General features: G+C 50.6%; 3 protein-coding genes across 7 annotated transcripts in view; 2 read left to right on the top strand and 1 right to left on the bottom strand.

Annotated features, from left to right (window-relative positions):
- AdamTS-A (ADAM metallopeptidase with thrombospondin type 1 motif A) overlaps positions 1–25,497 on the bottom strand; it is a 483,048-nt gene that overhangs the window by 98,649 nt on the left and 358,902 nt on the right. The window lies entirely within an intron of this gene.
- On the top strand, positions 951–10,984 carry LOC135910478 (pneumococcal serine-rich repeat protein-like). Its single transcript, XM_065442511.2, has 6 exons — positions 951–1,450; positions 2,575–2,666; positions 3,796–4,094; positions 5,729–6,000; positions 8,654–8,733; positions 10,590–10,984. The coding sequence occupies exons 1-6, from the start codon at positions 1,202–1,204 to the stop codon at positions 10,762–10,764; spliced, it is 1,167 nt and encodes a 388-aa protein (XP_065298583.2). The 5' UTR covers positions 951–1,201; the 3' UTR covers positions 10,765–10,984.
- Positions 14,242–22,356, top strand: LOC135910477 (DNA-binding protein HU 2-like). Its single transcript, XM_070520815.1, has 5 exons — positions 14,242–14,323; positions 15,507–15,603; positions 18,244–18,441; positions 19,159–19,343; positions 21,420–22,356. The coding sequence occupies exons 2-5, from the start codon at positions 15,554–15,556 to the stop codon at positions 22,148–22,150; spliced, it is 1,164 nt and encodes a 387-aa protein (XP_070376916.1). The 5' UTR covers positions 14,242–14,323; positions 15,507–15,553; the 3' UTR covers positions 22,151–22,356.

Below are 25,497 nucleotides of genomic sequence, written 5' to 3' on the forward strand. Positions count from 1 at the left end.
AGATTTGATACACTCCTCCAATACCAAAAGAAATGCAAACGTACACTGTGTACGGAAATAACTCCCAGGTGGCAGTATAATGCTTGAGCGACCCCCCGGTTATGGTTGGCCCCCCGGGGCCAACCATACGAAGACATTGTCCAGCGTCCAAAGTGTTCCGCTCCTGCGTCTGCAACAGATGCCCGTCATCTTCATTGGACGCATCCTGAGACAAACACAATTCGCTAAAGTGTTCTTAAATGTACGAAATTGAACGCTGACCAAGCTGAAGACTACGAATCACGGAGTATTGACAACACATTTTATAAGTCACGATTGCAGCACCTCTACGAAACCGGCTTGCACGCTTATGTTTACCTCTATTATGACGCTATGTCGCGTGGCAACCCAAGTGAAAGAAGAAAGAAGAAGAAGGTTGACGCAAAGTTCAAATAAAAGACCCGAGTGCGGAGCAGTGGGAGAGGGTGCTCTCCAGCAGCGACCCGAAAGTCCAGGCACGCTCACCGAGTAGCCACGCTCAGTGGTTGCCTGGAATAGGGGCGTCGACCCTGCGCAGATGGGGAAGAAGACCGTGAAGACGGCCGACCACATCTGCCGCCGCTAATATCTAACCAATTAGAGCAAATAAAGTTTTTCCTCCTCCTCCTCGAAATAGCAGAGCTAAAAGAAAGCTGACCCGCTTGCCACGACGGTTGCGTGCTTCCTCGTCGTCTTCGCGACGTCTCCCGTAAACTTGAATTAGGAAGGAACAGCGCCAACTAAGACGATCACAAGAGGGGAGAACGACACAGGACAAGCGCCATCTGTACGCTTGTCCTGTGTCGTTCTCCCCTCTTGTGATCGTCTGAGTTGGTGCTGTTCCTTCCTAATTCAAGTATGCACCATCTAGCCCAAATGAATGTTCTCCCGTAAAGCATCCGTAATCTATCGCGGGTAAACCAGAAGAGACCGCGATCGGTGATCGCCACTGCCATCGGCATTCGGCAACGCGCAGAACGCGCACACTTCTCGCGCCGCACACGCAGCGCGCGAGCCAGCGTTCAGGCTATATGGTTCCAGCCGCTGGGGACACGTAGCCATTTCGTTCGTTTCGTCGGCCTCGTCGGACGCAACCGGGTCCCGAGCAAGCCATACCGACCTTCACGAGTTCGAGAGCCTCTACCCCTCCTCCCTCCCCGCTGTCCGTCCAGCAGCGGCCAAGATGTCCATCGTCATGGTGGGCCCGTTCCCGGGCCCGTTCGACAGGACGCACTACTCGGACTCGTCCGGCGAGCACCCGACGGGCCGCCAGCAGCCGTGCCCACCCATGGCTCGAGCGCCCGCGCTGCGCCAGCCGGGACCGTACCTCGGGGTGCTGCAGGAGCAGGAACCGGCCGGGACGCCGGGAACACCCCACGACGGCGTGGCTTACAGCGCGGTGATGCAGACTGACGCCGGAGCCCCGCCGCCGGTATGTGCTCGGTGCCTTTAAGGTTTCCGACCGCATTTAGTCTACGACTGGGGTGAAGCTCACTACGCAGCAAATCCCTCTAACGCCTCTACATGATCATCTCATATCCCTCTAGTACAGGGTTAGGCAACCTAACCCAACCAAAGCCAACTTGAACTAGTCTAAGGTAACCCCCAATAAGAAGGATTGAGGCTTTAATTATGGGCGTCAGTAGGATTTGCCGTGAATTAAGCCTCACCCCTAAATTTATACAGTCGCCGGGATAATACCTGATAATTGAAAAAAAATACTATCACTAATAAAGGCAGCACATTGCTATTATAGCTCCCTCAGCCCACTCTACGTGCCAGCTTTTCTCCTATCTTTCCCTCACCTGCACTGAAGGATAGCAAACCGTACGCTCCCTTTAAAGGTCTGCAGAAAGTAATTATTGTCTTTACCACAATCGCTTTCTCTCACACTGCCTTTCCTCTTTGCTTTCTCACTCTCCCGCCCCAACGAGACTGGGGCAGTGAGCAACTCCTGCCAATGAAAGCATTGTTGCTCTGACCAGGGGCGGTGTGTTTTCGGACGGTGACTGTCGGACATATTTTCACTTTCGCGAGATTTCACCTGACAGGTCGCGTCGGCGTCTACGAGCCGCAGCGTTTCTAGCTCCACGCCAAGCGCGCTGCTTTGTTAGCATAGTTTGCACACAGGAACGCTGTTGCCCGTACACCGAACGCGCTCGGCGTATAGACCCATGAAATCTCGCAAAACTGACCGAAAGTGATCGCCTGCAGTGAATACCACTCCAGAGTCCTTCCCTGTGGAAGACATAACATTAGTAGTAACAGCAGTAGAAAACTTATTTTTATTATTTAGTTGGCTTTTCCTACAGGATGGCACTCTCAGACCAAAGCCTTATTTACTTTTACTCCTAACTGGCCCAGTCGATCAATTTTCACTGACCTTCTGGGGGATCTTTTCTCGGACGCTACCACCCGGACAGAATTTCACTTTCCGCGAGATTTCTCGAGAATCTGCACCAGACGCATCATGCACACTACGCTGGCGCAAACGCGAGAAAGCTCTCCTTGGCTCTCGTGAGGCAACAGCAAAATAAGCACGGTTTCTACGCGCAGGCGTACATTCCAACGTGCCAGGAGCCGCAACCCGAGACGCCGCCAGAGCCTCCCGGACCATACCGCGCTGCGCCTTCAGCGAAAAGCAAATGGTAAGTATACGCGCGAGTGTGTCGCCATCTTACGGCACCGTGCACGCTCGATATTACGCGCGAAACGCGTGCGTCAATGTTTTGGTCCGCCGTGCCGACCAAAACCGTCGTACCAAACCACCAAATGCAAAAAGATTCGCACAGCCCATTCGGCCCTATTTTCCGGTGCACCGTCCGACGGACGGGATACACCGTGCGACGCAGGTGCGATTGGCGCGGCAATCGCTGTGCGCCGGAACAACCAAATCCATCGGACGCGTTGGAGAGATGACTGCTTGCACCTCTAAAGAACGTGTCTCAAACTTGTTGGGATGTGCTGGAAAACTTAGTCGTACACGTCGGAAAGTAGGCGGCTGAAAGGCGCTCTGAAGTAAGAAAGATTCGGACCACGACCATCCGTTTCTGTTGGAAAGTGTTATATGCCTGTTCGATGACGGTGTTCGTATGCCCAGCCCCATAACACCAACCGCATGCGATAAGTATAAGACAAGATCTAACAGCAGTAGTGAAATAAACTTGCCAGCACTGGGGTTCCTGAAAGGTCTCCCTACAGAGAAATGACGCGAGTTCAACAATGGCGGCCAGGATCCCGCGAGAACAAGCATGTTAAGCGTGGCATTACCGACGACCAACTAAGGAGGTTTCAGGACCGCAATGGTCTTGAAACGAAAAAAATCAATGCCCTTCCACACTGCGAAGGATGACCGGGCAAGCTGTGTAGATGGGCACCTTAATGGCGAACTGCATCCCCGCCGCGGGTCGGCCCAGTATTGCGCTATCTTCGGGATCGGCCCACGTGTGGGCAGTGCTTAACGCCTGCTTCAACTCCGCCGCGGGTTGGCCCGGCATTGCACGATCTTCGGGACCGGCCGACGTATGGGGAGTTTCGTGTCTACACACGGACACGATCCTGCGGCAATTAGCCCTTAGCTGCTTCGCTGTAATTCGCTGTAACGTTGGTAATTACGTCTTTGTGTTAATGAACTACTAAGGGAAACAGCCCTTAACAGCTTTGCTTGTAGTGACGTGTTTCATTTCGTGCTGGTTCACCCAATGTAGGCATTCCTTCTACAAGTCAACGTTTCGTCGCGTAACACTTAAAACTCGACCCTCCGTTCTCGCGCGCCAGCTACGCCCTGCTGCGCCGCCTGGCGGCGGTCGCCCTGGTTCTGGCCCTGGCCGCAGTCGTGGCGGGCGCGGTGTCCCGGGACGTGCGCGGCGGCGGCGGCGGCGTCAGGTCCGACACGGCGCCCCTCAAGGCCGGAAACGCGGCGGTCAAGTCGGCCAACGCCACGGGCCGCAAGAGCGCCGCGTGTCCGTGCAGCGAGTCTTCCACGACCCACGCGACGCCCGCCACCGTCCGGGGAGCCGGCGGTCACGGCACGCCCACGGCGCCAGGAGCGGCGCGTCACCACAGGCACCGCGGAGGTGAGAGAGAGAGTTTCGTAGATGTATGCAAATCTGAACAACTTGCACATCAAAGGCGGCAAAGCGGCATAACCGGGTATGGTGAACGAAGCCATTGCATGCCCAAGAAAAACGGACACAACGGACACAAGACCGGACACCCGAACCATGACGCAATCGTACCAAGAGGCAACGGATTGCGTCAGTGATACACTTGTGCGTGACTAAGTGGAAACGAAACGCGTTTGCTTTTCTTCCTGTACTGAACCAGCGCACAAGCGCATTCTTATTGCACGTTTTTCCCGTAGTCCTTAGAGCGACTTATCGATCGGTTCTAAGTGCAGAGCCTGTCTTGTGTCCGCTGTCTCTGCTCTATTTGCGCTACAGTTGCATCAACTAACAACCGGCTAGCCCAAGGACGCGTTATTCCGAGTTATTCTGCATACGGCAGTACTCACACGCGTCAAAAGACATTGTGGCCTTGCGTTCCACTGTCCGATGTATGTATAGCCCAAGACTCCGCGAGCGCTTCACTAAATATCCAGTGCATTCCTTCCGCTACAGCCGAGTCTTTCCGGACGCTTCACTACGTCCGAGCTCAGCAAGTCGAAAGTCTGCTACCCTATATCCACGGTTTCCGATATAGTAAAGGACGCGTTTTCTAGCTGTATTCTGCACCGGCTATACCGATGCCAGCTGCATGTTGCGCCGCCCCGGTCATGTGATCGCTTCGGGGCTGCGATGCAAGCTGCGTTGCTCCCTCTGACATTTGATACCAACCACGCTGGCGCCCCGCATAAGAAGCGTCGTGTAACACCCCTTTCAACGACTTCGCTTTAAAATCATCGGACAATGATTGTGAACGTCAAGCGATAGCTTCCCTGTAGACCTCCTTAGATATGCTGCTGGAGACACGTATTGGTGAGCTCCGTCGGTTAATGCTATGGAGCCTAGCCTCCGAGATCGAGAAGCGCACGAGCCGCGAGATCTCGGGGGCAATGCATAGGGACATGTAACGTATCTGTTTGTGCATCGCGGCGGGTACAGTCTTCAGTTTCGCCGTGATATTAGGCGTGAAACAGCGCTCGCGTTCTTTGTGTTACGTCTTTGTTTGGAAGTGCGCTGCTATAGGCCATCATGAGACACGTCTATGTATTCTTTCCTTGCACCTCTGTTTATGCAATCAGACAGATACAGTGGCTTTGTGTTTTGTATCCTATCCCAACTGTGTTTCCTATCCCATCCTCCTTCCCCAGAAGTGCAGAATGATAGGGTCTTTCATTTTGATCCACCAGTGTCTTGGATTCGGCCCTGAGATGTAAGCTAGTAAGCGCTTGTCTAAATTGTCTGCACGCCAGTGTCGTGTTCCCACTGGCGCTATCCGTTGGCGAAGATGTACGCACTAGACCAAGATTGTTCGAGAACACCGGGTGTCCCAGCGTTAGGCAAGCTCTTTAAAAAAAATATCTGAGGAAATATGTACGGCTATAAGAACCTACACCGTGTAATATCATCTGTAAACAAATTCAGAAATTAAATTAAACAGCGTGGCTCATTCTTGCAAGGACACCTCATACAATCGGGGCTATATAGCTTTACGCGTGACAGTCGTCGTTACGCAGAGCACCGTCGTAATTTTTTTTTCTTTGGCGCAGGGACCAGCCACGGCCGGAAGGCGGGGGGCCGGTCGTCGCCATTGTCATCGTCGCCGTCGTCGTCGTCGTCGTCGACGTCGTCGTCACCGGGTGCGACGACCGAGGCCCCGTGGCAGGCGACCGAGGAGGCAGAGCGGGAGGTGCCGCGCGAACCGGCGCTACGCGACGTCGGCGACTTGACGCCGTCGTGGCAGCGCACCGTCCCGACGACCTCCGAACCAACGCGGACATCGGAGGGCGCCGCTGTCGCGGCGGCCACGTCGACCTCGCAGGTACCGGCGCTCTTTCTTTCGTTCGTGTCCGCTCGTTCGTGTTCTGTCATTCGTGTTCCGTCATTCGTGTTCCGTCTTTCGTGTTCCGTCGTTCATGTTCGGTAGTTTGTCTTCGGTAGTTTGTCTTCGGTAGTTTGTCTTCGGTAGTTTGTCTTCGGTAGTTTGTCTTCGGTAGTTTGTCTTCGGTAGTTTGTGTTAGGTAGTTTGTGTTAGGTAGTTTGTGTTAGGTAGTTCGTGTTAGGTAGTTCGTGTTAGGTAGTTCGTGTTCGGTAGTTCGTGTTCGGTAGTTCGTGTTCGGTAGTTCGTGTTCGGTAGTTCGTGTTCGGTAGTTCGTGTTCGGTAGTTCGTGTTCGGTAGTTCGTGTTCGGTAGTTCGTGTTCGGTAGTTCGTGTTCGGTAGTTCGTGTTCGCTCATGTTGTTCGTTCGTTCGTTCGTTCGTTCGTTCGTTCGTTGCTAAAAACAAAAAATTGGAGGCCGCTTGAGCCTCGCCTTTAAGAGTGGAACGCAATAGCGTTCAAAGACCCCTTACTGCTTCTCGTGCTTCCCGGCAACTGCAGCTTATGTAACTGTAACGTTTACCGGGAAACGTTGGCTGCGAATGCTATGCACAAAGACGAGCTTTCTGGTAGAAACGCGGCCTCTTGCGTGGGGCAATCCCCTGATATTGTTTCGCAGTTTTAATATTTCAGTTTGAGAAGAGCATAAAGGACATGCGCTGTCGCTGTTTTATTTTTATTTGTGGGCTGCTGTTCCCAAAATTCCGAGGAATAACTTTGTTAAGAATAAAAGACAAGGTATCAGCAACTTTCGTGGTAGAGTGGCTGGGTGTGCGTGGTTAGGAATATGGTTCAAATTTCTTTTTGTCGAAGCGACGCCGACGCGGGACGGCGACGCCGGATTTTCTGCGACACGGGCTTCTTTAATGCTATCGCGCTAAATCCGGCGCCAACCAATGTGAAAAAAGAAACTGTCGTTTAATAAAAAGTTGGCTTTTCGGCCACACACGGGAGCCAATTCACCGTGAACAAGGCTCCTGTGTAGGGGTAACATTATCTTGTTCTATTCTATCGTGTATCCATCAACCGAGGCAGTATGCTTTGGCGTTCGAATCAAAGGAGTTTTCCTTTCATAAAAATGTATAATTTCTCGCAGAGACCTATAAGTCGTACGAAGTAAGCGAGAACCGATTTAGCCGACGTCGAAGCAATGGGAGTCGAAAAGTATCGAAGGCAATGTGCAATATAGGCTCTAATGCACGAGGACTCTCGGGAGGATATTCTGGTGCGTTCATTTATTTGTTTTTTTTAACGATGACCGCTTTTCACGGGATGTCAGTGCTGTCGAGTCAACACTCGACTCAAGACGCGTATCTGTATCCGTATCTTTTTCATCGTTGCTACAAAGATATACCGGGTGTCCGAAAAGCAACTGAAGTGAGAAAACGAAACAAATGTGCCAATAGCGAGCGTAATCGCAATTTCGCGTGAGATATATTAGCGCAAGATTTACCGTTCGTCTGTTAACGTCTGTGGGGTGCATTCGGTTGAATGACGGGTGTGCCAGGAACAACACAGGCTGCAGGGGCTACGCACAACTATTAACCCTGCGCACAGCTAGCACATACAGCTGCAGCAATCCTCCACCGACAGCTTAAACGGCAATTTTCAATGTCCACTGATCTCTTGAATATAAGTTTTGAATAAGTTTTGAATATACGTTACCTTTTGCACTCTGAATATTTTTGTCAAGCAATATGGCTACAGGTCATTTAGTTTTCCTGAAAACGAATTTTAGATTGGTTGCGTTCCCGACTCGTGACTTTTTTTTACTGGCCACCCTGTGCTTGTGACGTCAGACTACGCCGCCACTGTCGCTGAAATCGCCGCTGGCTAGTTCGGAAAATCTGTAAAAGCTTCCTGTGCGATCGGGAGACATCCATCAGCCTCGCTTGTTTCGCGTTAGCGCCATGTGCACTGTGTTTAGACAACACCACCTAGATAAGCACAAGGCCTTTCCACTCCGATCCATGACGTCATGCTACCTGGCCCGACTGCCATAGAATCTAATGGGGATGCTCCCGAGTAGGCAACAGTGATTTTGACGTCACCGCTTTCATCACGTCAGCCTTGTCAATAGAAATTTCGGGCCAGGTAGCGTGACGTCAGGGATCGGAGTAAACAGGCCTCGTGCTATCTAGGTGGTGTTGGTTTAGCACGCTTTTTGCGTGTTTACATTTTGATAAGGTAGGACATGATGTCATCGGCTCATCCTGACGTCACACGAAACAGCCACCCATTTCGGTTTCGTTATCTCGTTTATTGGTTATATAAGGTTACTGATGAATATCTAAGCGAATTGAACCATCCTACCAGTGACAGGACTGTCAATGCCGTTTTAGAATGACAATGTCCAACACAGGAGTCACCCTTTACGAATGCGGAGTGTCGTCGCATGCCGACATGGCTTGAAGCCGGCGGTGGACGTTTTGCGCGTCGCCTGTAGTGATCGCCATACACTGTCGTAATTAAAAATTGGGGAAAGAAAAGGTATTAGGGGTCCGCGTTTCCGCTGCACGTTTACTTTTCGGACGCGCCCTGCTCGAGCGGTGGCGAGATGTTGTCGAACGACTCTGATCGTGCCGAAATCTCCCCAGGCGGCGGCGCGGGAGGCATCCAGCCTGACGGGTGTTCCCGCCGGCGAGGCGACCGGAGGTGACGACCGGGGCCGCCAGAGGTGAGAGGGCAGCTTTTGCACGGAGCATCACATTTCAAGCACGCCTCCTCCGTGGATTTCCAACGGGTCATTAGAGGAAAGTAAAAATCAATTTCTGGGACCTTACGTGCCAAAACCACGATTATTACGCATGCCGTAGCGGGGGAGGGAGGCGCTCTGGGTCAATTTCGACACCCCCCCCCCCCGGGTTTATTTTAAGGAGCACACAATGCGCGGTATACGAGCGTTTTTTTTTGCATCAAAATTTATATATATAGTCTATGTCGCGTGAGCCATTCGGCATCAAGAGCACCCGGCAGAAACTCGCTGCAGCCACGTTCAGTCGCGTAAGGGTTCGCGTTCACCGTAAAACTGCGTATATACATTGAGCTGCGGGTAAATATTTTAGGCAATGTTTACCCAACTGGTTGGATGAAGCAAAAAAAAAAAACGCGATAAATTCACACTACACAAAAGCCGCTGCTATAGGGTCAGGATAACTAAATCCCTCAAGCACGACCATACAAAGCAAACAAAAAGCACACGTATAAAAAACTATTCGGTTGAGAATACCGCGCTGTAAATTTCGCGACTTGGATATCCTGGTATAGATACGCATGCTCACAAGCGTTGGAGAATGGACAACTGGGCTAATTGGTTTACTCGCATCTCGAAACTACAAAAGCGCTTAAAGACGAGAACGAAGAGTGAAGAGTGTACAGGACGAGGCGCTTCGTCCTGTCCACTCTTCGTCTTTGTGCGATTTTACCAAGCAGCAACGCGCGGATACCGTTCCAGCTCGCAACGACACTACACAGGCGCGCTCTGTATGCAAGAGATTTCACTACAGATTTTATCGCGTGGGCTCGCTAGACAACTCGGCCGCCCTGGTATAACATTATGTAAGTCGACACACTTGTCGAGTCTAGTAAGGGTTACATACTGGACTCGAAGGGAAGGGAAGCGTAGCAGGGGGCGGCAGAAAGTTAGGAGGACGGATGAGATTAAGAAGTTCGCAGGGACAACATGGCCACAATTAACACATGACTGGGGTAGTTGGAGAAGTATGGGAGAGGCCTTCGCCCTGCAATGAGCGCAGCCAGGCTGATGAAGATGTTAGTACTTCGAGGCTCAAGAGGACGTAGGCGCACCGCTGCTCAATTCTCGCAGTCTTTTTATGCGAAGCATACTAGCCGCACAACCACGCTCTTCCTTGCTACGCCGCGCACAGCCGCGTAGCTACCATATGACGTCATAACAGCTGCAAAGCGGACGCTTAAGCTTCGCCTTCAAGAGTGGAACGCGACAGCGTTCCCGTCGACCCGCCAAGGGGTGTAAGACAATGGGCTACGGCGCAGCGACTACGCGCCCCGCATCGGACGCGGTGAGCGTCGAGCAGCGCAGCGTTCGGCGCGACAACGAAACGTGCGCCTGAGCAAGCGACGCACGCCTGGGCCGACGCCGACGACACCGGCTTTTCTGCGACACGAGCTCCTTAACGCTGTCGCGTTAAAATAAAGGCTGGTATGCTTCGCATCCTGGGCTTGGCCTTAGCTAAGCCATTTTTTTATTGCGAAAGCAATACATACTACGCCCGGTCTAACGGCTCACGCCGTGGCCCCCACAGAGCCGGCGCTGCGCATAGCAGGTGCCGTGACGTCAGCTCTCTTCGTTGCTATGACGGCGCGTGACGTCAGCTTGCTCCCTGCCGCAGCTAGAAGGGAGGCCGCTCGTGGCGAGTGCCGTGGACCCCGAGCCGGCGGCGCGCCTAACGGGTGGTCTCTCCGTCGATATGACGACCTCCGGCCTTCGCAATTCAACCAGGTTTAATCAGAGCTAAACCACAGCCATTTTTTTCCTGTCTTTCCCTCCCACAGCGGCCTGGACTCCGCGCCGACGGCATCGCCCGGTGCGGCCGTCTCGCTGGCCTCGTCTGCGGCGGAAGCGACCGCCGAGGTCGGGTCCGTGCCGGTGGCCAAGACCACCGCCAGCACGGACCTGCCCGAGGTGATCAACGAAGCCGACGCCCGCACCGACGTCGAGGAGGTGTAGGGGGTCGGCCAGGCAGAGGGTGCGGGGCCCGAGCACTCCGTGAAGACCCTGCGGTCGCGGCTCGGCCCCGCGGTGAAGGCCGCGCCCGTCTCGACGCCGGTCGACGGCGGTACGGCTGCAGTGTCGGCCGGCCAGGAGGCCCGGCTACCACGGCCGGCTAGCCGGGCCTCGTCGATTTCGTGTTATATTGTGTTGTAAATATACTGTATTACTGCGTCGATGCTGCCTCGCTCACTTTACGATCGCCCATCGCCGGCTGCCGAAGCGCTTACGCGCAAGTACGGCAGGCGGAAAACTTTTAACGCGGGATACCTGCAGATACGTATACTTATCAATACGACATGACCGCTTCAGAACCGCTGCAACGACGTCAGAACATGACTCGTCTTCCACATATCTAGGCAACCATGGAGTCTTTGTGGTTGTCGACTCCGGAACCGCTGAAACGACGTGAAACAAGACACGGACGCCGGTGTCTGCGGTTCCAAGGCTCTAGTGTTGTACGCCACGAAACTGTGTCGTTTCAATCTTATGGGTCTGGCTTGCATATGTGCTGTCCGCCATTGCGTAGGAATTGCCTATATCCCAACACGTCCCGATTAATCGCGTACGGAGGTCTAGTGCTGCGCGCGACGAGGAGATCAAGATGCTGCGAACTTCTTTGATGCGCCACCATTAACAGGCTTCACAGGTGACCAAGCACGCAGATATCTACGGCGCAGACTGTAAAGCCAACGCTGGCGCAGACTACAGGTGCACAATTAAAAGGGCAAATAAAGGAGCTTCCGATAATTCCCAACTTCGAGATTACACGGGCTTCACGTGATTGCGGCGGTCTTAATTATCGTAGCCTCGGTAAAGGCTAAGCTGCCTTCACATCAAATTAAAACGGTTATCTTCATGCGCGGATGTGGATTACTTCCGTCATACGTTCTCCTCCCGCCTGTTCAACCATTTACAGGGTTAGGCAAGCCAATGTTGTGTTGTGGAATAATCATTTCATTAACTAATGCATTTTGATTCGTGAATAACCGTTGCTTTTACTAAAGCGAGGTTACGGTCGAATCGGTGGGCATTTAAGTGTAGTTCCAGATGACAAAGAGCTGAATAGCACAAACTTGTCCTGGCGTTCTGATATGAAACACTTTTTTTCTAGTCCCATCAGCTTCTTATTACAAGAGTAACATGGGACAAATTGTGTGAATAAATACACATGACCAAATTTTATGCTTACGGTGCTTGATCCGAAGTTTTTCAGCTCGCGTAACTCGTTTGTTTAAACTGCGTGTGTTTATAGGCGCAAAGCAGAAAGCATCGCGAAGGCTTGTGGCAAAACGCACAGTTTATATCCTTTAATGGCTGTCATCTGTTACCAGTCGCTTCATTTCTCGGCGTGACGCCAATTCCCCACGTGACTATGTATGTGCCATGTTTGAATGAATGCACATAAAGCACGCATATCTGGCCGGGCTGCTGAACCTGCTTAGCCTTCAAATTCGGAGTTCGTCGAATATTAGTTCACACTGAAGAACATACGCGTGACCAAGCAGGCTTTAAGTCAGACTGGTACTCCTGTTGATCATGAACAGGCCGCCCAGCATCCCCTTTAGGTGAATATATCGCGTCGAGAGAGGGCGTACCCCTATGAAAATGGCCATTTACTTTATGTTTCCTTCTTGTACCCTATGGGACCTGTTATATCGTGCATATTAAATCAGTACGACAGGAATGGAGACATTAATTACTCATCCTCTGCATTTATTCTATCTTCTTTTTCCTCTCCCTTGGGCGGCTCCAAGCGCGCGCCTTCTCATGGCGCTGCGGTAGGCAGCGACGCCTTATATAACATATCCCCTCGTGAAAAAAAAAAAAATGGTCCGTTACTTCCTGATGTAGTCGTGCAGCTTCTTTGGTGTCTTCTTGTTGCGGGCGCTTCTCCTCACCCCTATGAAAATGGCCATTTACTTTATGTTTCCTTCTTGTACCCTATGGGACCTTTATGATTCCTTGTTCTTTGTGTGACCTCCGGGACGCCAACTTCGTGTGTACTACGTGTTTACTCATCCTAACGTATACCTTGAGGAAGTAACCTTTATTATGCCTCTAGGATGTGACCTCTAGAGTGCACATAACTGTCTGTACATATAATAAAGCCAGATCTATCTGTACTCTGTGACAGCCATTGATACACTAAGCAGAGTCATTGTAAGTACTAAATCTTGACTTATCCTTCATTTGCCCCTAGAAAACAACCCTTATTATAATTCTTGTAGGATGTGCCCTTTGTGTTTACGGCGGAATGTTACCTAGGTGGGCACATCAGTGCACACCTAGGTAACATGGAAAAGACAGTGCACACCTAGTGCACACAGTGCACACCTAGGGACATGGATAGCGCGAGAAGCAGCCAGGGCTCTTTGAATGCTATCGCGGTCCACTCTTAAAATGCCCTCCCATTTTTTACGACCTCTGACACGCGACTTTTGTTGCGCGCCTCTCTAGTGCTCACGCATTCAGCGACAACATGCCATGACAATAATTATGCGTTCGCTGTAAATACAACGTCTAAAAGAAAAAATGCTTACCGATCTGTGAAGCAGATAGTTCAGCTCGTACTCCGATGAGCCTCGGGTCGAATGCGAAGGTAACCTTGAGTTTTATCTAGTGTTTTATTTTATGATAGCTTATGTTAATTTCCCAAACTACTGATTGTATTGTAAATACTTTCATTGTATGCCAAATCTCTGTTCTCGTTTAAGCCATGCGATTACTCCGCTGTAAATCTCCCTATAAAAAGTACCTTTTAATATTATTTGTAGTACTTTTCCTTATTCCTCATTTACTTTTTTTTTTGCCACCTTCAATCTCCCACCCTGCTCTTATTCCCTCCGACTTCCCTGCTGGTCCCCATAGTCGGCAAAGTTAGAAGCAAGCAGGCGAGCGAGACGCCAGAAAAAGTACGATGTTAATTCCAAAGAGAAAGAAAACAATTGCCGATAACATTCGAAATCATTTTATTACCTCCAAATTTGCTGTCTTATTACAGATAACGCGTTTCCTCAACCAGTTGCAGCGTCTTTACAATACCATGCTTCAACATTAATTCAAAAACTTCCACCTAACCCTGTGTGACTAAGTTTTTACGCTCCTTCCCCTCGGCTACCGCCACCTTCTTGGCCAATTCTCCGTAGTGAGTGAGTGACATAATCTGAGGAGCGACAAGCAAGTGAGAAGAAAAAGGAGAAAAGGGAGCCGCGATCACAAACACACAATTATCCACAGTTTCTATTATTTCATTTCTTTACGTTAAATTATTTTATCAAAATTTTTGACAATATTTTCACTGCAAGTCTAAATTACAGTTCTATCATCCCACGCTCCACTATTCAAATCTAGTTTCTCTATACTTCTAACCTTACGGAAAACCGCCTGCTTCTTGGCCGATCCCCCATAGTGGGTACGCGCCACTGTTTGGGACACAAGACAAGACAAACACCGCAGTGCAACGATTCTGCGCACACATCCCCTGCCATCGTTACGACTTCTGCGTCGCACAGAGGTAGGCGCGCACGAAAGTCACTCGAAGTTGCCCCCTGAATGAGCAGGAAGTTATTATCCACGAGGTTCAAAGCATTATTTGGGAGATTCCCTTCTTTTATTACCCTTCTCCATCCCAATCTAATGATCGCCGTACAGGTTTCAAACGCTAAACGGTGATGGCCGGCCGGAATTTCGGCTCTTTCTAGTATTAGTCTAAAGCAACCACTGGCATCAAGATACTGTACGTCTGCTGCACTGATTGCAGTGAGCTTCTGTTAGGTATTGTGCGCTACGTTTTTATTTCATAACGGCCTGTCACGCGCTGCTTTCGGCAAGCAAAGCGCGATTCTGCCGGACGGGTGACGACCCCGTCCTCAGATTCGTGCGCAAGGTCATTGTGACATCGTACGCTTTTAGAGCATTGACCCGGGGCCTATAGTTAGCAGTTGCGAAGAATGAAGTTGCGAAGTTGCAAAGCCCCAACATGGCAGCTTCGGCGATGTGGACAAAACCAGACCAGATTCGTGAAAACGGAGGCGTATACATTGGCGTCAGGGGCGCAACGCTTTGGCGCGGAATTTTTACATAAGGAGTTTAGTCATCGTGTGCTTCGCTGTTTATGTAACTGCCTTTTTTGTGGCGCAAGTGACATGTACGACTTGTGCCTTTAGTGTTAAAAGGGATGAAGAAAACGCCGCTGAGTAAAAAGTATAACATTTATCTGACGGAAATTACGCAGACGTTTCAGTCGGTCAACGTATCTGAACACCACGCTTAAATAGTCTAACATGTAGATCCTGAGAATACCTTCCAAACAGTTCTCGTGTCATTCTTCTTTCTTTTATTTTGTGCGTTCCGCATTACCGTGACCTGACCGCGAGGCTGCCTAACCTTTAGCGAACTAGCAAAATATATATATATATATATATATATATATATATATATATATATATATATATATATATATATATATATATATATATATATATATAGATTTTTCACCACAGCCACCAAGGAAAAGCTACCGATTTAGCACTGTACAAAATTAGGAGCAAGAAGAAACGAAAAATAGCTCAGATTGAAGTCGAGAAATTCAAGTCTGCCGTGAGTCAAAGTGCCAAAAGCAAAAAGATAAAAGTCGGTAAATGCCGGTTATTCTCGACAACCATTGGACGCCTCACCGAGACAGAATGACCGCGCAGGGCTCGGCGTAGCAGCAGCGAACAGCTCCAAGGGCTACAACAGGAGCATGGCCTATCGCTACGACGAAGACTACCGGGACAACGACAGCAAGAATGCGTAAGCCACCTGCAGTTGCAAACACCGTCCGATTCTTCGCTGTACGTGCCGCGATACAGCGATTCTTAATTACCAACTACCCATGGGCGTTCGCGAGACGACACTATAGGCACGCCAAAATTTACAGCCTGTTCAAAAAGAAACGAAACCGACTGCGAATCTTGAACGGGGAGATTTACAAAGCATGGTGGTGCTTGCCCGTGCTTGCGGCAGTCTCCTAACTGAGTGTATGCGTTATAGTCCGGGTCTTTTTTATAATTATTATTCCAACGACTTCAAGAGAACATTGCGCTCACGGCAGCTTTCTTTTCGCTCGAATTTAACGTAAACATAATATTTTGGTAAACATCGTTCGATGAAACAACTGGCTTCTCTGTTTTCCACTTTTTTTCCCCCTAAACAAACGCAAACCTCGGATAATCGAGTTGCTGCAACTACGTGAATAGGCTCCCCCACCTGTTGGCAGCTACAGATATCCGGAAGAATAAAGCAAAGCAAACAACAATGCCAAGTGCTTTTTGTTCAGCGATGAACTTTAAGTAATGCAATTTTGTACAATATGAGAAAGAAAACTATGCACGAGGTGACCGTACAGACACCTCAGTAATATTTCGACTGTATACGGGGTGTGCCACATAAGTGTCGCGCGAGAAATAGCGGCACCTTTCTGTATTTCGCTGGCTTTGTTTCAGGCTTGGAAAAAAACATAACAGATTTTATATATTGGGATTCCTGCCTGCACTGAGAGGGAGCGCTTTGGAATCCCAAGCGTGCTGTCAAACTTGGGTTGCTCGCATGGTTGTAAATTGGCAAAAACAGCAGTCCTTCTGGCCACATAGAAGACATGTTTTGTATCCAAACGTGAACGATTTGTCTATAATACAGACAGGCAAGGAATCTTTCGTCTGCGACCTCTAAGAAGAAAAAAATTGATAAGAACGCTGCGAGTAATTGCAGAAAGCACGAATTTTTTATACACGTGGTTACAGTTAAACGTTTGGACGCACATTTCACGCCCCGAATCTGGGTCGCGGGAAAAACATGTGACACGCGCATACGATATCCCAAACTTCTCCGACTATAATAACTTCGTATCCGTACGTCAAGATACGCCATTACGTCACTACGTCACTAACGTCTTGTGGCTGCAGATACAGTCGCGGACAGAATAAAACGGACCACGGGATCTCCGAAAACGTTCAATTCCCGAGCAGCCTGTAGCAGTAACCAGTAAAACTGCCCACGACAACGTTGTTAGCATAATCTAGTCGAGGTCCAAAATGCAACTACCAGATTGCGTTGTGAGGTTACGGAGATATTCAGCTTTTTCTTAGATTTCATGGTCCATAATATTCTGTCCGCGACTGTACGTCTCCGTGGTTACGAGACGACCATTCATCGAATAGTGTTCCCTCCTCCTCCCCTTTCCCGCCCTCTGTGTCTGCGCGGCGCATCGATTTGGTTGCGTTTCGCGTGTGAGGCAAACGATACGCTACCGTTTCCACGGGACACGACTGCATTGCGGTCGTCCGACGAAGCGCGACTCATGAATACTGAAGACGACGAGAAGACCGCCCTGCCGGCATTGCATATCGAGTTCACTCTTCGCGAGCTTTGATAAATTAAAAAAAAACACCCGTTCAAGCCATGTTGCTCGACGGAAAGAAGTGCATAGATGTGAACACCGGGGCTCCACGAAACCACGCCGCCACCAATTGTGACGGTAACAAAACGATCGGAGCATAAATGGAAACAGCTAGGGTAGGAAAAGACGATGACAAACGTGCTCTCTGGGGGAGGCCTCAGCAAGGATAGGAAGGGGTATGCTTCTCGAATGAAAAAACAAAGAACGCGAACATAGCCTGTAATGCTGGGTCTGCCGTTACAATTTAGTCGACGTATACAACGAATATATACGAGTATAGTGGAGTATACCGGCGGGGTTTTACGTGCCAGAACCACGATCGGATTATGAGGCACGCCGTGCAGTGGGCGACTGCGGATTAATTTTTACCGCCTGGGGTTCTTCAACGTGCAGCTCAATCTACAATTACGCCAGGACAAGCTGGAACTTATCCACGACAGCATTCAGCGCGCGGCAAAAACGAAGACACAGAGAAAAAGATGGGGCAGCGTTCGTCCCGTCATTCGGGCAGGTCATTATCTTTTGTTATTTTTATATCCCCATTTTCGCGTTCCGTCATTTAGTGCTATTAGCGTTCCTTGGCTACGTCGCCCACTTTCCGGTATCCGCACAGGTTATCTAACCGCTTTCCTTCCACGCCAATTTGCGTCAATGGGCATGTGCCACTACGATATGTGCTGCTCTTCAGTGAACCTCTTTGACGACAACTAAGGTCACTGGATGTGCGCGACTGGCAATGCGACGCCGAGCAGTGATTTCAGGCGACTTGTGAGGAGTACCAAACAACACCGTAAAATGGTTTCTGCCGGAATTGTTTTTTGCTCTCTTCCTGCGTCTTCGTTTGGCCGTGCGCCGATATAAATGGATAAGTGATGCCGTTTATCGTTGTGGAAGAAGATGAACTATAAAGAGCCTAAAATGTATTCGTAGTGTGCACTCGCACAGCCCTCCCGTCCCGAGCATTATCCGCACATGTAATTGGCGCGCGCGTCCAGCCAGGGAATAGTGCTGTTCGGCCTGTCGCTGGCCTTCCTCACCTTCCTGGTGGTGAGCATGGCGATGTTCGCCGTGCACGTCAAGAAGGAGCTGGAAGCCACCGCCCAGGAACAGGACGCCCTCGACGAAGCGGCCAGGGCCAACAGGACGCGCAACGACAGCTCCGCCGACGCCAGCCGCGGTGCCCGTCACACAAGGTGGGTGGGGAGGGGGGTGGGGGGACACCGTAATAAAAAGGGTGCATTTCATTCTTGCTGATTCGCATTCACATCCGGCCAGAATCGAGCATACACGGACGGGTCGCGCTATAGCAGAGTTTGAAAGGATTTGACGGTCCGCACGTTATAGAGACTGTCGCGAGAGTCGCCAGAAAAAAAAAAAAAACGAGCTTCTGACCACTCCAGAGGCGTACCGAAGTACGCCGAAGCTGTTCTGCTCACCGACACTAACCTCGCAGTAGATACACAGGCGTCTACGTGGTCCTCCGTGAACCACTAGTTCATATATCAGACGTGTCTGTGAGCTCAGCTTTACCACTGGTACGTGTGACGGCAGAGCAGCTACATCTTCGTGGCGTCACGTTCAACAGCTTGAGTGCACTGCATTCGCTTTTATTAGCAAGCACACCGGCTCCTTTTCAGCCGGAATTACGGCGCGGTCGGCGCAAACAGACCCGCCAGTGCTGTGGGAGTCCAATCCGCGGCAATCGCGACGCCGACGCGTTTTGCATATTTGTCGGCTGATGCTGCAAAGCTCTCTAACGCGACGTTGCGTCTTCGACATAAACCTACATATGACCCGGTTCTTATATGCTCATTTCTTTAATTCCATAACTCAGCGTTCCTTGGAACACAGCTTTCTGCGTAACATAATGTGAATTTCACAGCGATAGAGGCGGGGAAATCCCTCTGCAGGAACGGTTTCGGGACCAAGGTGGTCTCGGAAACCACGCCGGCGGCAGCCAGGCGAAGACACCTGCGAAGGCGGGTGCACCAATTCACGGTGGCACCAATTCACCGCCGTAAGCCTCGGGCGCGCGCCGAGAAGAAGACCGTCGACGGTGCGGACAAGCGAACGCACAAGACCAGCAAAGCCAACGGTATACGCGCCGTACACAGTTCCATCCTATGTCCTCGCGAGGGCCCCTCTTACACTATATTGCGCGTTGCCTTGAACCTTTTTATTTTGTTTGTTTGTTTTTCAAAATCAACCCGGAAACGATTGCATCATATATGAAGTCAGACGCACGCGGGAATGTATGAAAATGGTTTTATCACATTCGTTTCGTCGGTTTCCGAGAATATCGACACCAATTTGAGCTGGACGATTGCGTGGTCGCAGACGTCGGAAAACAATCCCGAAGAGAGTTTCGAATAATGCGAGGAGTCGCAACGAAAATCCAAGCGGCGGCTTAAACTTCCGAAGAAAACGCGCGACGTTAGATCTTTGTGTCCGTGCCTATAGGCCAATAAAATCAGCTTTTTTTTTTTTTTAAGCCACAGCAAGCAAAATGGTATGGCTATATTCTCCACGTACATCGATATGCTGTTCTTAGCAACTAACTGATGTACGAGAAAGCTTTAGCTCGGGGGCTTCTACCCAAGTACGCCGAAAGGGAGAAGTCGTCTTCACCGGTAACCACTGCCCCAAATTTGGGAAGGTTTGTTTCACTTAAAAGAAAGGGATCAAATCTAGTGAATGTAGCAAGACGAATTTTTTTATTTATGACGTCAACTCTTCCAAGAAGCGGAACTATGAAGTTTACAAGTTGAACTTGGCACTGAAAGATGATATCACAATTCTGTAAATTGTATTTAATAATGCACGTAAAGCTGACAAAACTAATATATTAGACCGCTCTGAAATATACCACTAATGCGCGAGTGGGACATTTGCTCACGTAAGCTGTAAATTTATAAATTAAGCTTGTCTGTTTTAAGCACTGACAGACCGACAGCAGTTTACAGAACTGCGATATCTGCATTTGGCAGAGAGTGACGAATTTGTAAACTTCGTGCTTCCATTTTATTTTTCGTACCGATTTCTGGCAATATATGTAAAAAAAAAAGTCCGTGCAATAAATAAAAAAATCTACGCTCTACATTCACTAGAGATTAACTTTCTCTTTTAAATGCAGTAGACTTCCTTCAAGTCGCTCCAGAGGTTGAGTCATCAAAGCACTTCTGCGTTTTACATTAATTTGATTAAGCGGCTTCGTAGTCGGCCCCAAGCTTCCTCTTTAACAGTTTTTTTTTTGCAACATGCCAGTCGGTAACAAGAACCGACTTGAAAAGCAAATATGACCCTGAGCGGCCTTCGGCTCTGACAAGAGTAAAATTAGGATAATTAGAGAGTAATCTAGCCGCGCCATCATTCACATACCACGCACGATAACTGCACATCGTGCCGGGTCAGTCAAACGTATCGAGAACATGTCATGCTGCAGCAGTCGCTGCTGCTTACATAAGTAGCCGAGGGGGACACCTGCGGAGTAGCGTCTGCTTTGCACATATACACGCCCGACGCGCATTTTCGGCTACTTTCAGTCAAGAGAACCACGCAAAATAGCCTACATTACACGGGCCGCAATCGGCCCATGTATGCAGTGGTATTGAAAGGTGTCCGGGATCGACCCTCGCAATTCAGAAGGGTGTCCCTGACAGCGGCAGCGACAGGTAGCGCTTTCAGTTGTCCGCTGTCAGCGGCACCCTCTGTTTTTCGCGCAGTTAGAGAGGTTTTGCATGAGTGGACGAAGGCTTTCTTTTTTTCAGCCGAAAATAATTAGTACCGTGCAAAAAACATCGCAGTTCAGCGTTTTGTGATCGCTGTCTAAAATATAACTGATACATTGGCAATTAGAACTGATTCGCCGGTTGGATAATTAATCATAATTAACTGACAGTAACAAAGAAATTACAGGCAATAACAGGCGCATGCACCTTTTCACCGTGAACAATGTGTAGTTGGCTCCGCACGCGTAAAGTCGCCTTTTTCTTTTCTTTCTCTAGTTCGATGCGTGATAGTTGAGAGCACCCTGCACATTCGTGTATTATCCACTGGCTCCGCTAATACAAGTCTTCCAGGAGCAGCGTAAATGCAGGCGTAGTTTGTTGTTTTGTTGTATTGTTTTGTCTTCAATCCCCCCTCCCCCCTTATTTTTTTTCTCTCGAACTAGTGCCGCAGGCGAAGCCGACCGAACACTCGCCTCCTCCAACGCACCACCGGGCAACGGCACCGCCTACTACTGCTGCTCCACCGACGACGGCGGCGGCAGCTACGAAGTCAGCGGCTAGGAAGCCAGCGGCCAAGACCAAATCGGCTACGACGACCGCGGTTACGACAACTTCTTCAACGCGGACGGAGACCGCAGCTCCCCGGACGCGGGCGATCGAGAAAACGCCAACCAGCAAGAAGCACCCGTCGCCCGCTGAGCCGACAACGCCGAGGGCGACGAGGAAGATCATCGCCGCCAAGGGAGTCGTCCCCAGACGGGAAAAGGCATCGTCGCACAGTTCACGTCGGTCCACGAGGAAAATCATCGCGGCCAAGGGAGTGGCACCGGGAAGGGGAGCGAAGACGCCGACAGATGGCGCCACGGGAGCGCCGCTCGCGGTGCCAGTGGCGATGGTCCGGCCCGCGCGAGCTCTGCCTCCCGCGACCAATGGCGGCCCGTCCTTTCTTCGGCCGGAAACGGTGGGGAGCTCGATTTCGGCAAAGGCGGGCCGGAAGGCGTCGAGAGCGACGTTGTCTCCGAGATCCCCGGCAGGAATCGTGGCGCCGTCGAACGAGCCTGCGGCTTTGCCAGAGGCGCCGTTCGGAGGCGCTAACATCGGCGCGAGGGCTCAAAGCCTCATCGGCCGCGCCTCTTCCAGCGGGGCTCCACGGATGGACGCGCGCTCGGCGTAGTGCCAAACGCAGACAGCGAGTCCCCGGCGACCAATACAGCCGGAAGGCGCTGAAGCACACTCGAGTGTACACGTCGCAGGGCAACTCACGTCTCAATGTTTTGCGAGTGGGCACCCTTTTTTTTTCGCTTGGCCCAATTTTTTATTCGTTGACAACCACTTCTAGGTGCTAACGCTGATTATTACAATAAAGTAACAAAAGAAAGACTCAATGTCATCGATCCGCCCGTCCAAAGCCCCTCTCAATAGACTTTGCAGCCGTTGCTTGACCACTTCGGGTGTCAATGAATACTGCCCATTTAAAATTTAATTTCACCACAATTCTTGAATGTTCAAAATTACGGCAAGGGTTACAGTTGCGGAATGAATTGGGAATTTAAATATTCAGTTTGTTTTGTTTGCGAACAGATTGAGAACTACAGCGACAATTCTCAGCAGCATCGTCAGATGTGAGGGTCAACTATTGAGTGTAATGCGTACTCTGAAAGCAGCCTACTCAGCCACTTCAAAGATATGCCTGGTGCAAAGCGCTGTGGGGTAAAAAATGAAAGAAGTGAATCAGCTACACGAAGACAATCTTTCACTGGAGCAGACACTCAGCCTCCGAGGTCGTTTTACTGAGACATTTTACAGCTAGATATTATTCAAAGTTGCCGCGCAGTCAAAATTGGAAGTGTTATCAAGATGCGCGCGACACGCTGTAAATAATATTACTTTCATCAGTACTTATCATTTTGCTGCAGTATCTCGGCGCGCCCGAATGCGCGCGCACGGCACCTCAAGGGGTTAAGACACGCACGATGTGTCTTACCTCTCGCAAGTATGATGCAGTGCACGTTTTAACGTGCGTGCGCTTGGATAAATGGACAACGTCGCACGATGGAAGTGGCGTTTACGAACCGCATGCGTCCCTTTCATCCGGGTACTTCCTCCCATGGAGGCGCACCGATGTTTCAACGCAACGCATCGTCGTGTACAGCGAGTCCCGGCCCCTCGGTCTTGCCAGGCACTTCGGCGCGCTTTAAATCGGTGACGGATGAACGGTTCTTTCCGTCGCCGTGTCGAGACCGATCCTTTATCCCCTTCGCCTTTTTTTTATTTCTTTTGTTTATACGCGCGCCCAGGACCCGGCGCGAGGAAGTTGGATAGATTCTGAAGTCGACTATACGCGCATCGGCGCTCACGATCACCGGATGTCTTTTTTTTTTTTTTTTCGGCAGGGCCAAAAGCCTCGGGTAAAGAAATATTCCCGCGCCCGCGCGATCGACGCCATGCACCGCGGCGTGCCTCATACGAACCAACACACACAAAGGACGCGGAACTTGGAGGAGAAGTCAACGATGGTTATATGCCGCATCGTAACCTCGAGATGATCGCAGGTCCGTGGCCGCACCGTATAGTTTTGCTACAAAAATTACTGGCGGGAACTCTAGCAATTCGACTCTAGATTTTTTCACTCTAGAATTTCACTCTATAAACTCTAGCAATTCAGCTATCACAGGAATGATGCGTTAGTGGCTTCAGATGTGCTTGCGCCGTTACTTCATTACCCTTAGTTGTTCTAAATTTTTTAAGCATTCATAGCCAATAAGTGTCTCCGCACACGCGTAATCATTGGGAATTGTTGCATTTATAACGCAATGTGTACTTGCTCGAAGAAGACCAACTTGCAAAGTCACAAAGCTGTTTGAAGCCAGAAGGGGCGAAGTCTAGAGAAATCCATGCACTACCCACATTTCACGCACTGGCCTGCAGGAAACCCCAGCGTTTCCACATAACGTGGCCTCAATGCGCGCTGCCCGACATCGGAGGGAACCGCTTCGAGTAAGCATTATCCAACAGGGCCTATAACAGGTGGCAAACAATTCGAACCAAAAAGTTGCAGCTTCTAAGCAACTTCAGTCCCTCACATTTGGGGCGCGGCGCGGCGATCGCTGGCGCATATATAGTGCACACAGTGCACACCTCATCGCATGCACCGGCCCGCAAGCGGTGGACGTGCAGAGACTGCCAAACGATCGCCAGAGACGCAAAGTGCCGTTTCGTTAACCACAAACCCCCGCGTCGCGAGAAACCTCCGAAACTAGCAACCCGACAAAACGCAACCTACCCACGCTTATACGTAGCGGCGCATCACACCGCTCCGAAAACTGCTTCGCCCACACAAACCGCTTGCGCGTGTATAGTATACTCCCGAGCCAGAGCCGAGAGGAGGCGGGGGTTACACTCCTCTGACACCCTCACGCCCTGCGCGGTTTCTTTCTTTCTTTCTTTCTTTCTTTCTTTCTTTCTTTCTTTCTTTCTTTCTTTTCTTTTCTTTTCGGGGGGAGGGGGAGGGCTCCTAACAGCGTCGCTCACTGGCTTTCGAAATAAAGCAAGCCGTGCGGGACGGGCGGTGTGCGCGTGTAGCCGGATTTTCGGCCGCAGATTATATTTGCCGTACGCGAGGACGGGGCGATCGGAGCGGGCGGGAAGGGGATTAAACTTTGACCTCGTCCGTTTCGAAGGCGCTAATCTGGAACGCGAATCGACAGTGTCCGCTGACCCGCGCACGCCGCAGAGGTCGAGGGGTGTATACGGGCGGCGTGCGGCTGCGGCGCGGGCCACGACTGCAGCGCCCTCTCCCACGTGCGAGGGGCGGAGACGCCGAAACGTCGCGAAGATTAGGAAGCGCTTTTAGGCGGGGGTTACATAGCCTGTCTCGAAGCTGCTGTGAAGAGGGCTTATGTGTATACGGGGCCGTATCTCGCGCGAGATATATATCCAATAAAACGAGAAAGACAAAAAAACGAAGCCCCACCACTACCAATCGAAAGAGCCGGCGGCGTCTCACCTGTGGCTGCGGAAATTACTTTTCCTCGTAAAAGCTTTCCAACGTCGCAAGAACCGTACAGTGTCAGTCAGACTTAGCGCGAACAATGAAGAGACGGCCCAGGCAGCGTAAGAAAACGCAGGTTGCAAGGAGCAACAAACACTGAATGCGTTAACAAATTAAACTGTGCGGCTTATAACGCCCCGAGAGAGAGAGAGAGAGAGAGAGAGAAACTATTCTCGCTCAGTGGATTACTGAGCAGGTGGCCTCAGTCCAGGCCGCCTCTGCCAGCGTGCATGATGGCGGGCGAGATGTACCGAAACTGTACACCGATCGCTACGAAGCACGCCGCAATGGGAGGAGACTCCGAATTAATTTCGACCCCCTGGAGTTGTTTAACGTGAATAGAAATCTATGTACGCGAACGGTTTTCGGCATTCCGCTCCCATCGAAATGCGACGCGGCATCGCAGCCCCACAGCCACCGCGGTGTGTCGTATATCCTTTGGTGGGAAAACGCATTAAGCTGCAGCCACA

The sequence above is a fragment of the Dermacentor albipictus genome, chromosome 6 (assembly GCF_038994185.2).
Source record: "Dermacentor albipictus isolate Rhodes 1998 colony chromosome 6, USDA_Dalb.pri_finalv2, whole genome shotgun sequence".
In the NCBI taxonomy this organism is placed as follows: domain Eukaryota; kingdom Metazoa; phylum Arthropoda; class Arachnida; order Ixodida; family Ixodidae; genus Dermacentor; species Dermacentor albipictus.

Excerpts from the sequence above, each read along its gene's own strand:
- LOC135910478 (XM_065442511.2), top strand. The coding sequence starts at position 1,202 with ATGTCCATCGTCATGGTGGGCCCGTTCCCGGGCCCGTTCGACAGGACG. Across the intron at positions 2,667-3,795 it reads CCTTCAGCGAAAAGCAAATG|CTACGCCCTGCTGCGCCGCC; the intron begins GTAAGTATACGC and ends CTCGCGCGCCAG. Across the intron at positions 4,095-5,728 it reads TCACCACAGGCACCGCGGAG|GGACCAGCCACGGCCGGAAG; the intron begins GTGAGAGAGAGA and ends TCTTTGGCGCAG.
- LOC135910477 (XM_070520815.1), top strand. The coding sequence starts at position 15,554 with ATGGCCTATCGCTACGACGAAGACTACCGGGACAACGACAGCAAGAAT. Across the intron at positions 15,604-18,243 it reads GACAACGACAGCAAGAATGC|CCAGGGAATAGTGCTGTTCG; the intron begins GTAAGCCACCTG and ends GCGCGCGTCCAG. Across the intron at positions 18,442-19,158 it reads CGCGGTGCCCGTCACACAAG|GAACGGTTTCGGGACCAAGG; the intron begins GTGGGTGGGGAG and ends ATCCCTCTGCAG.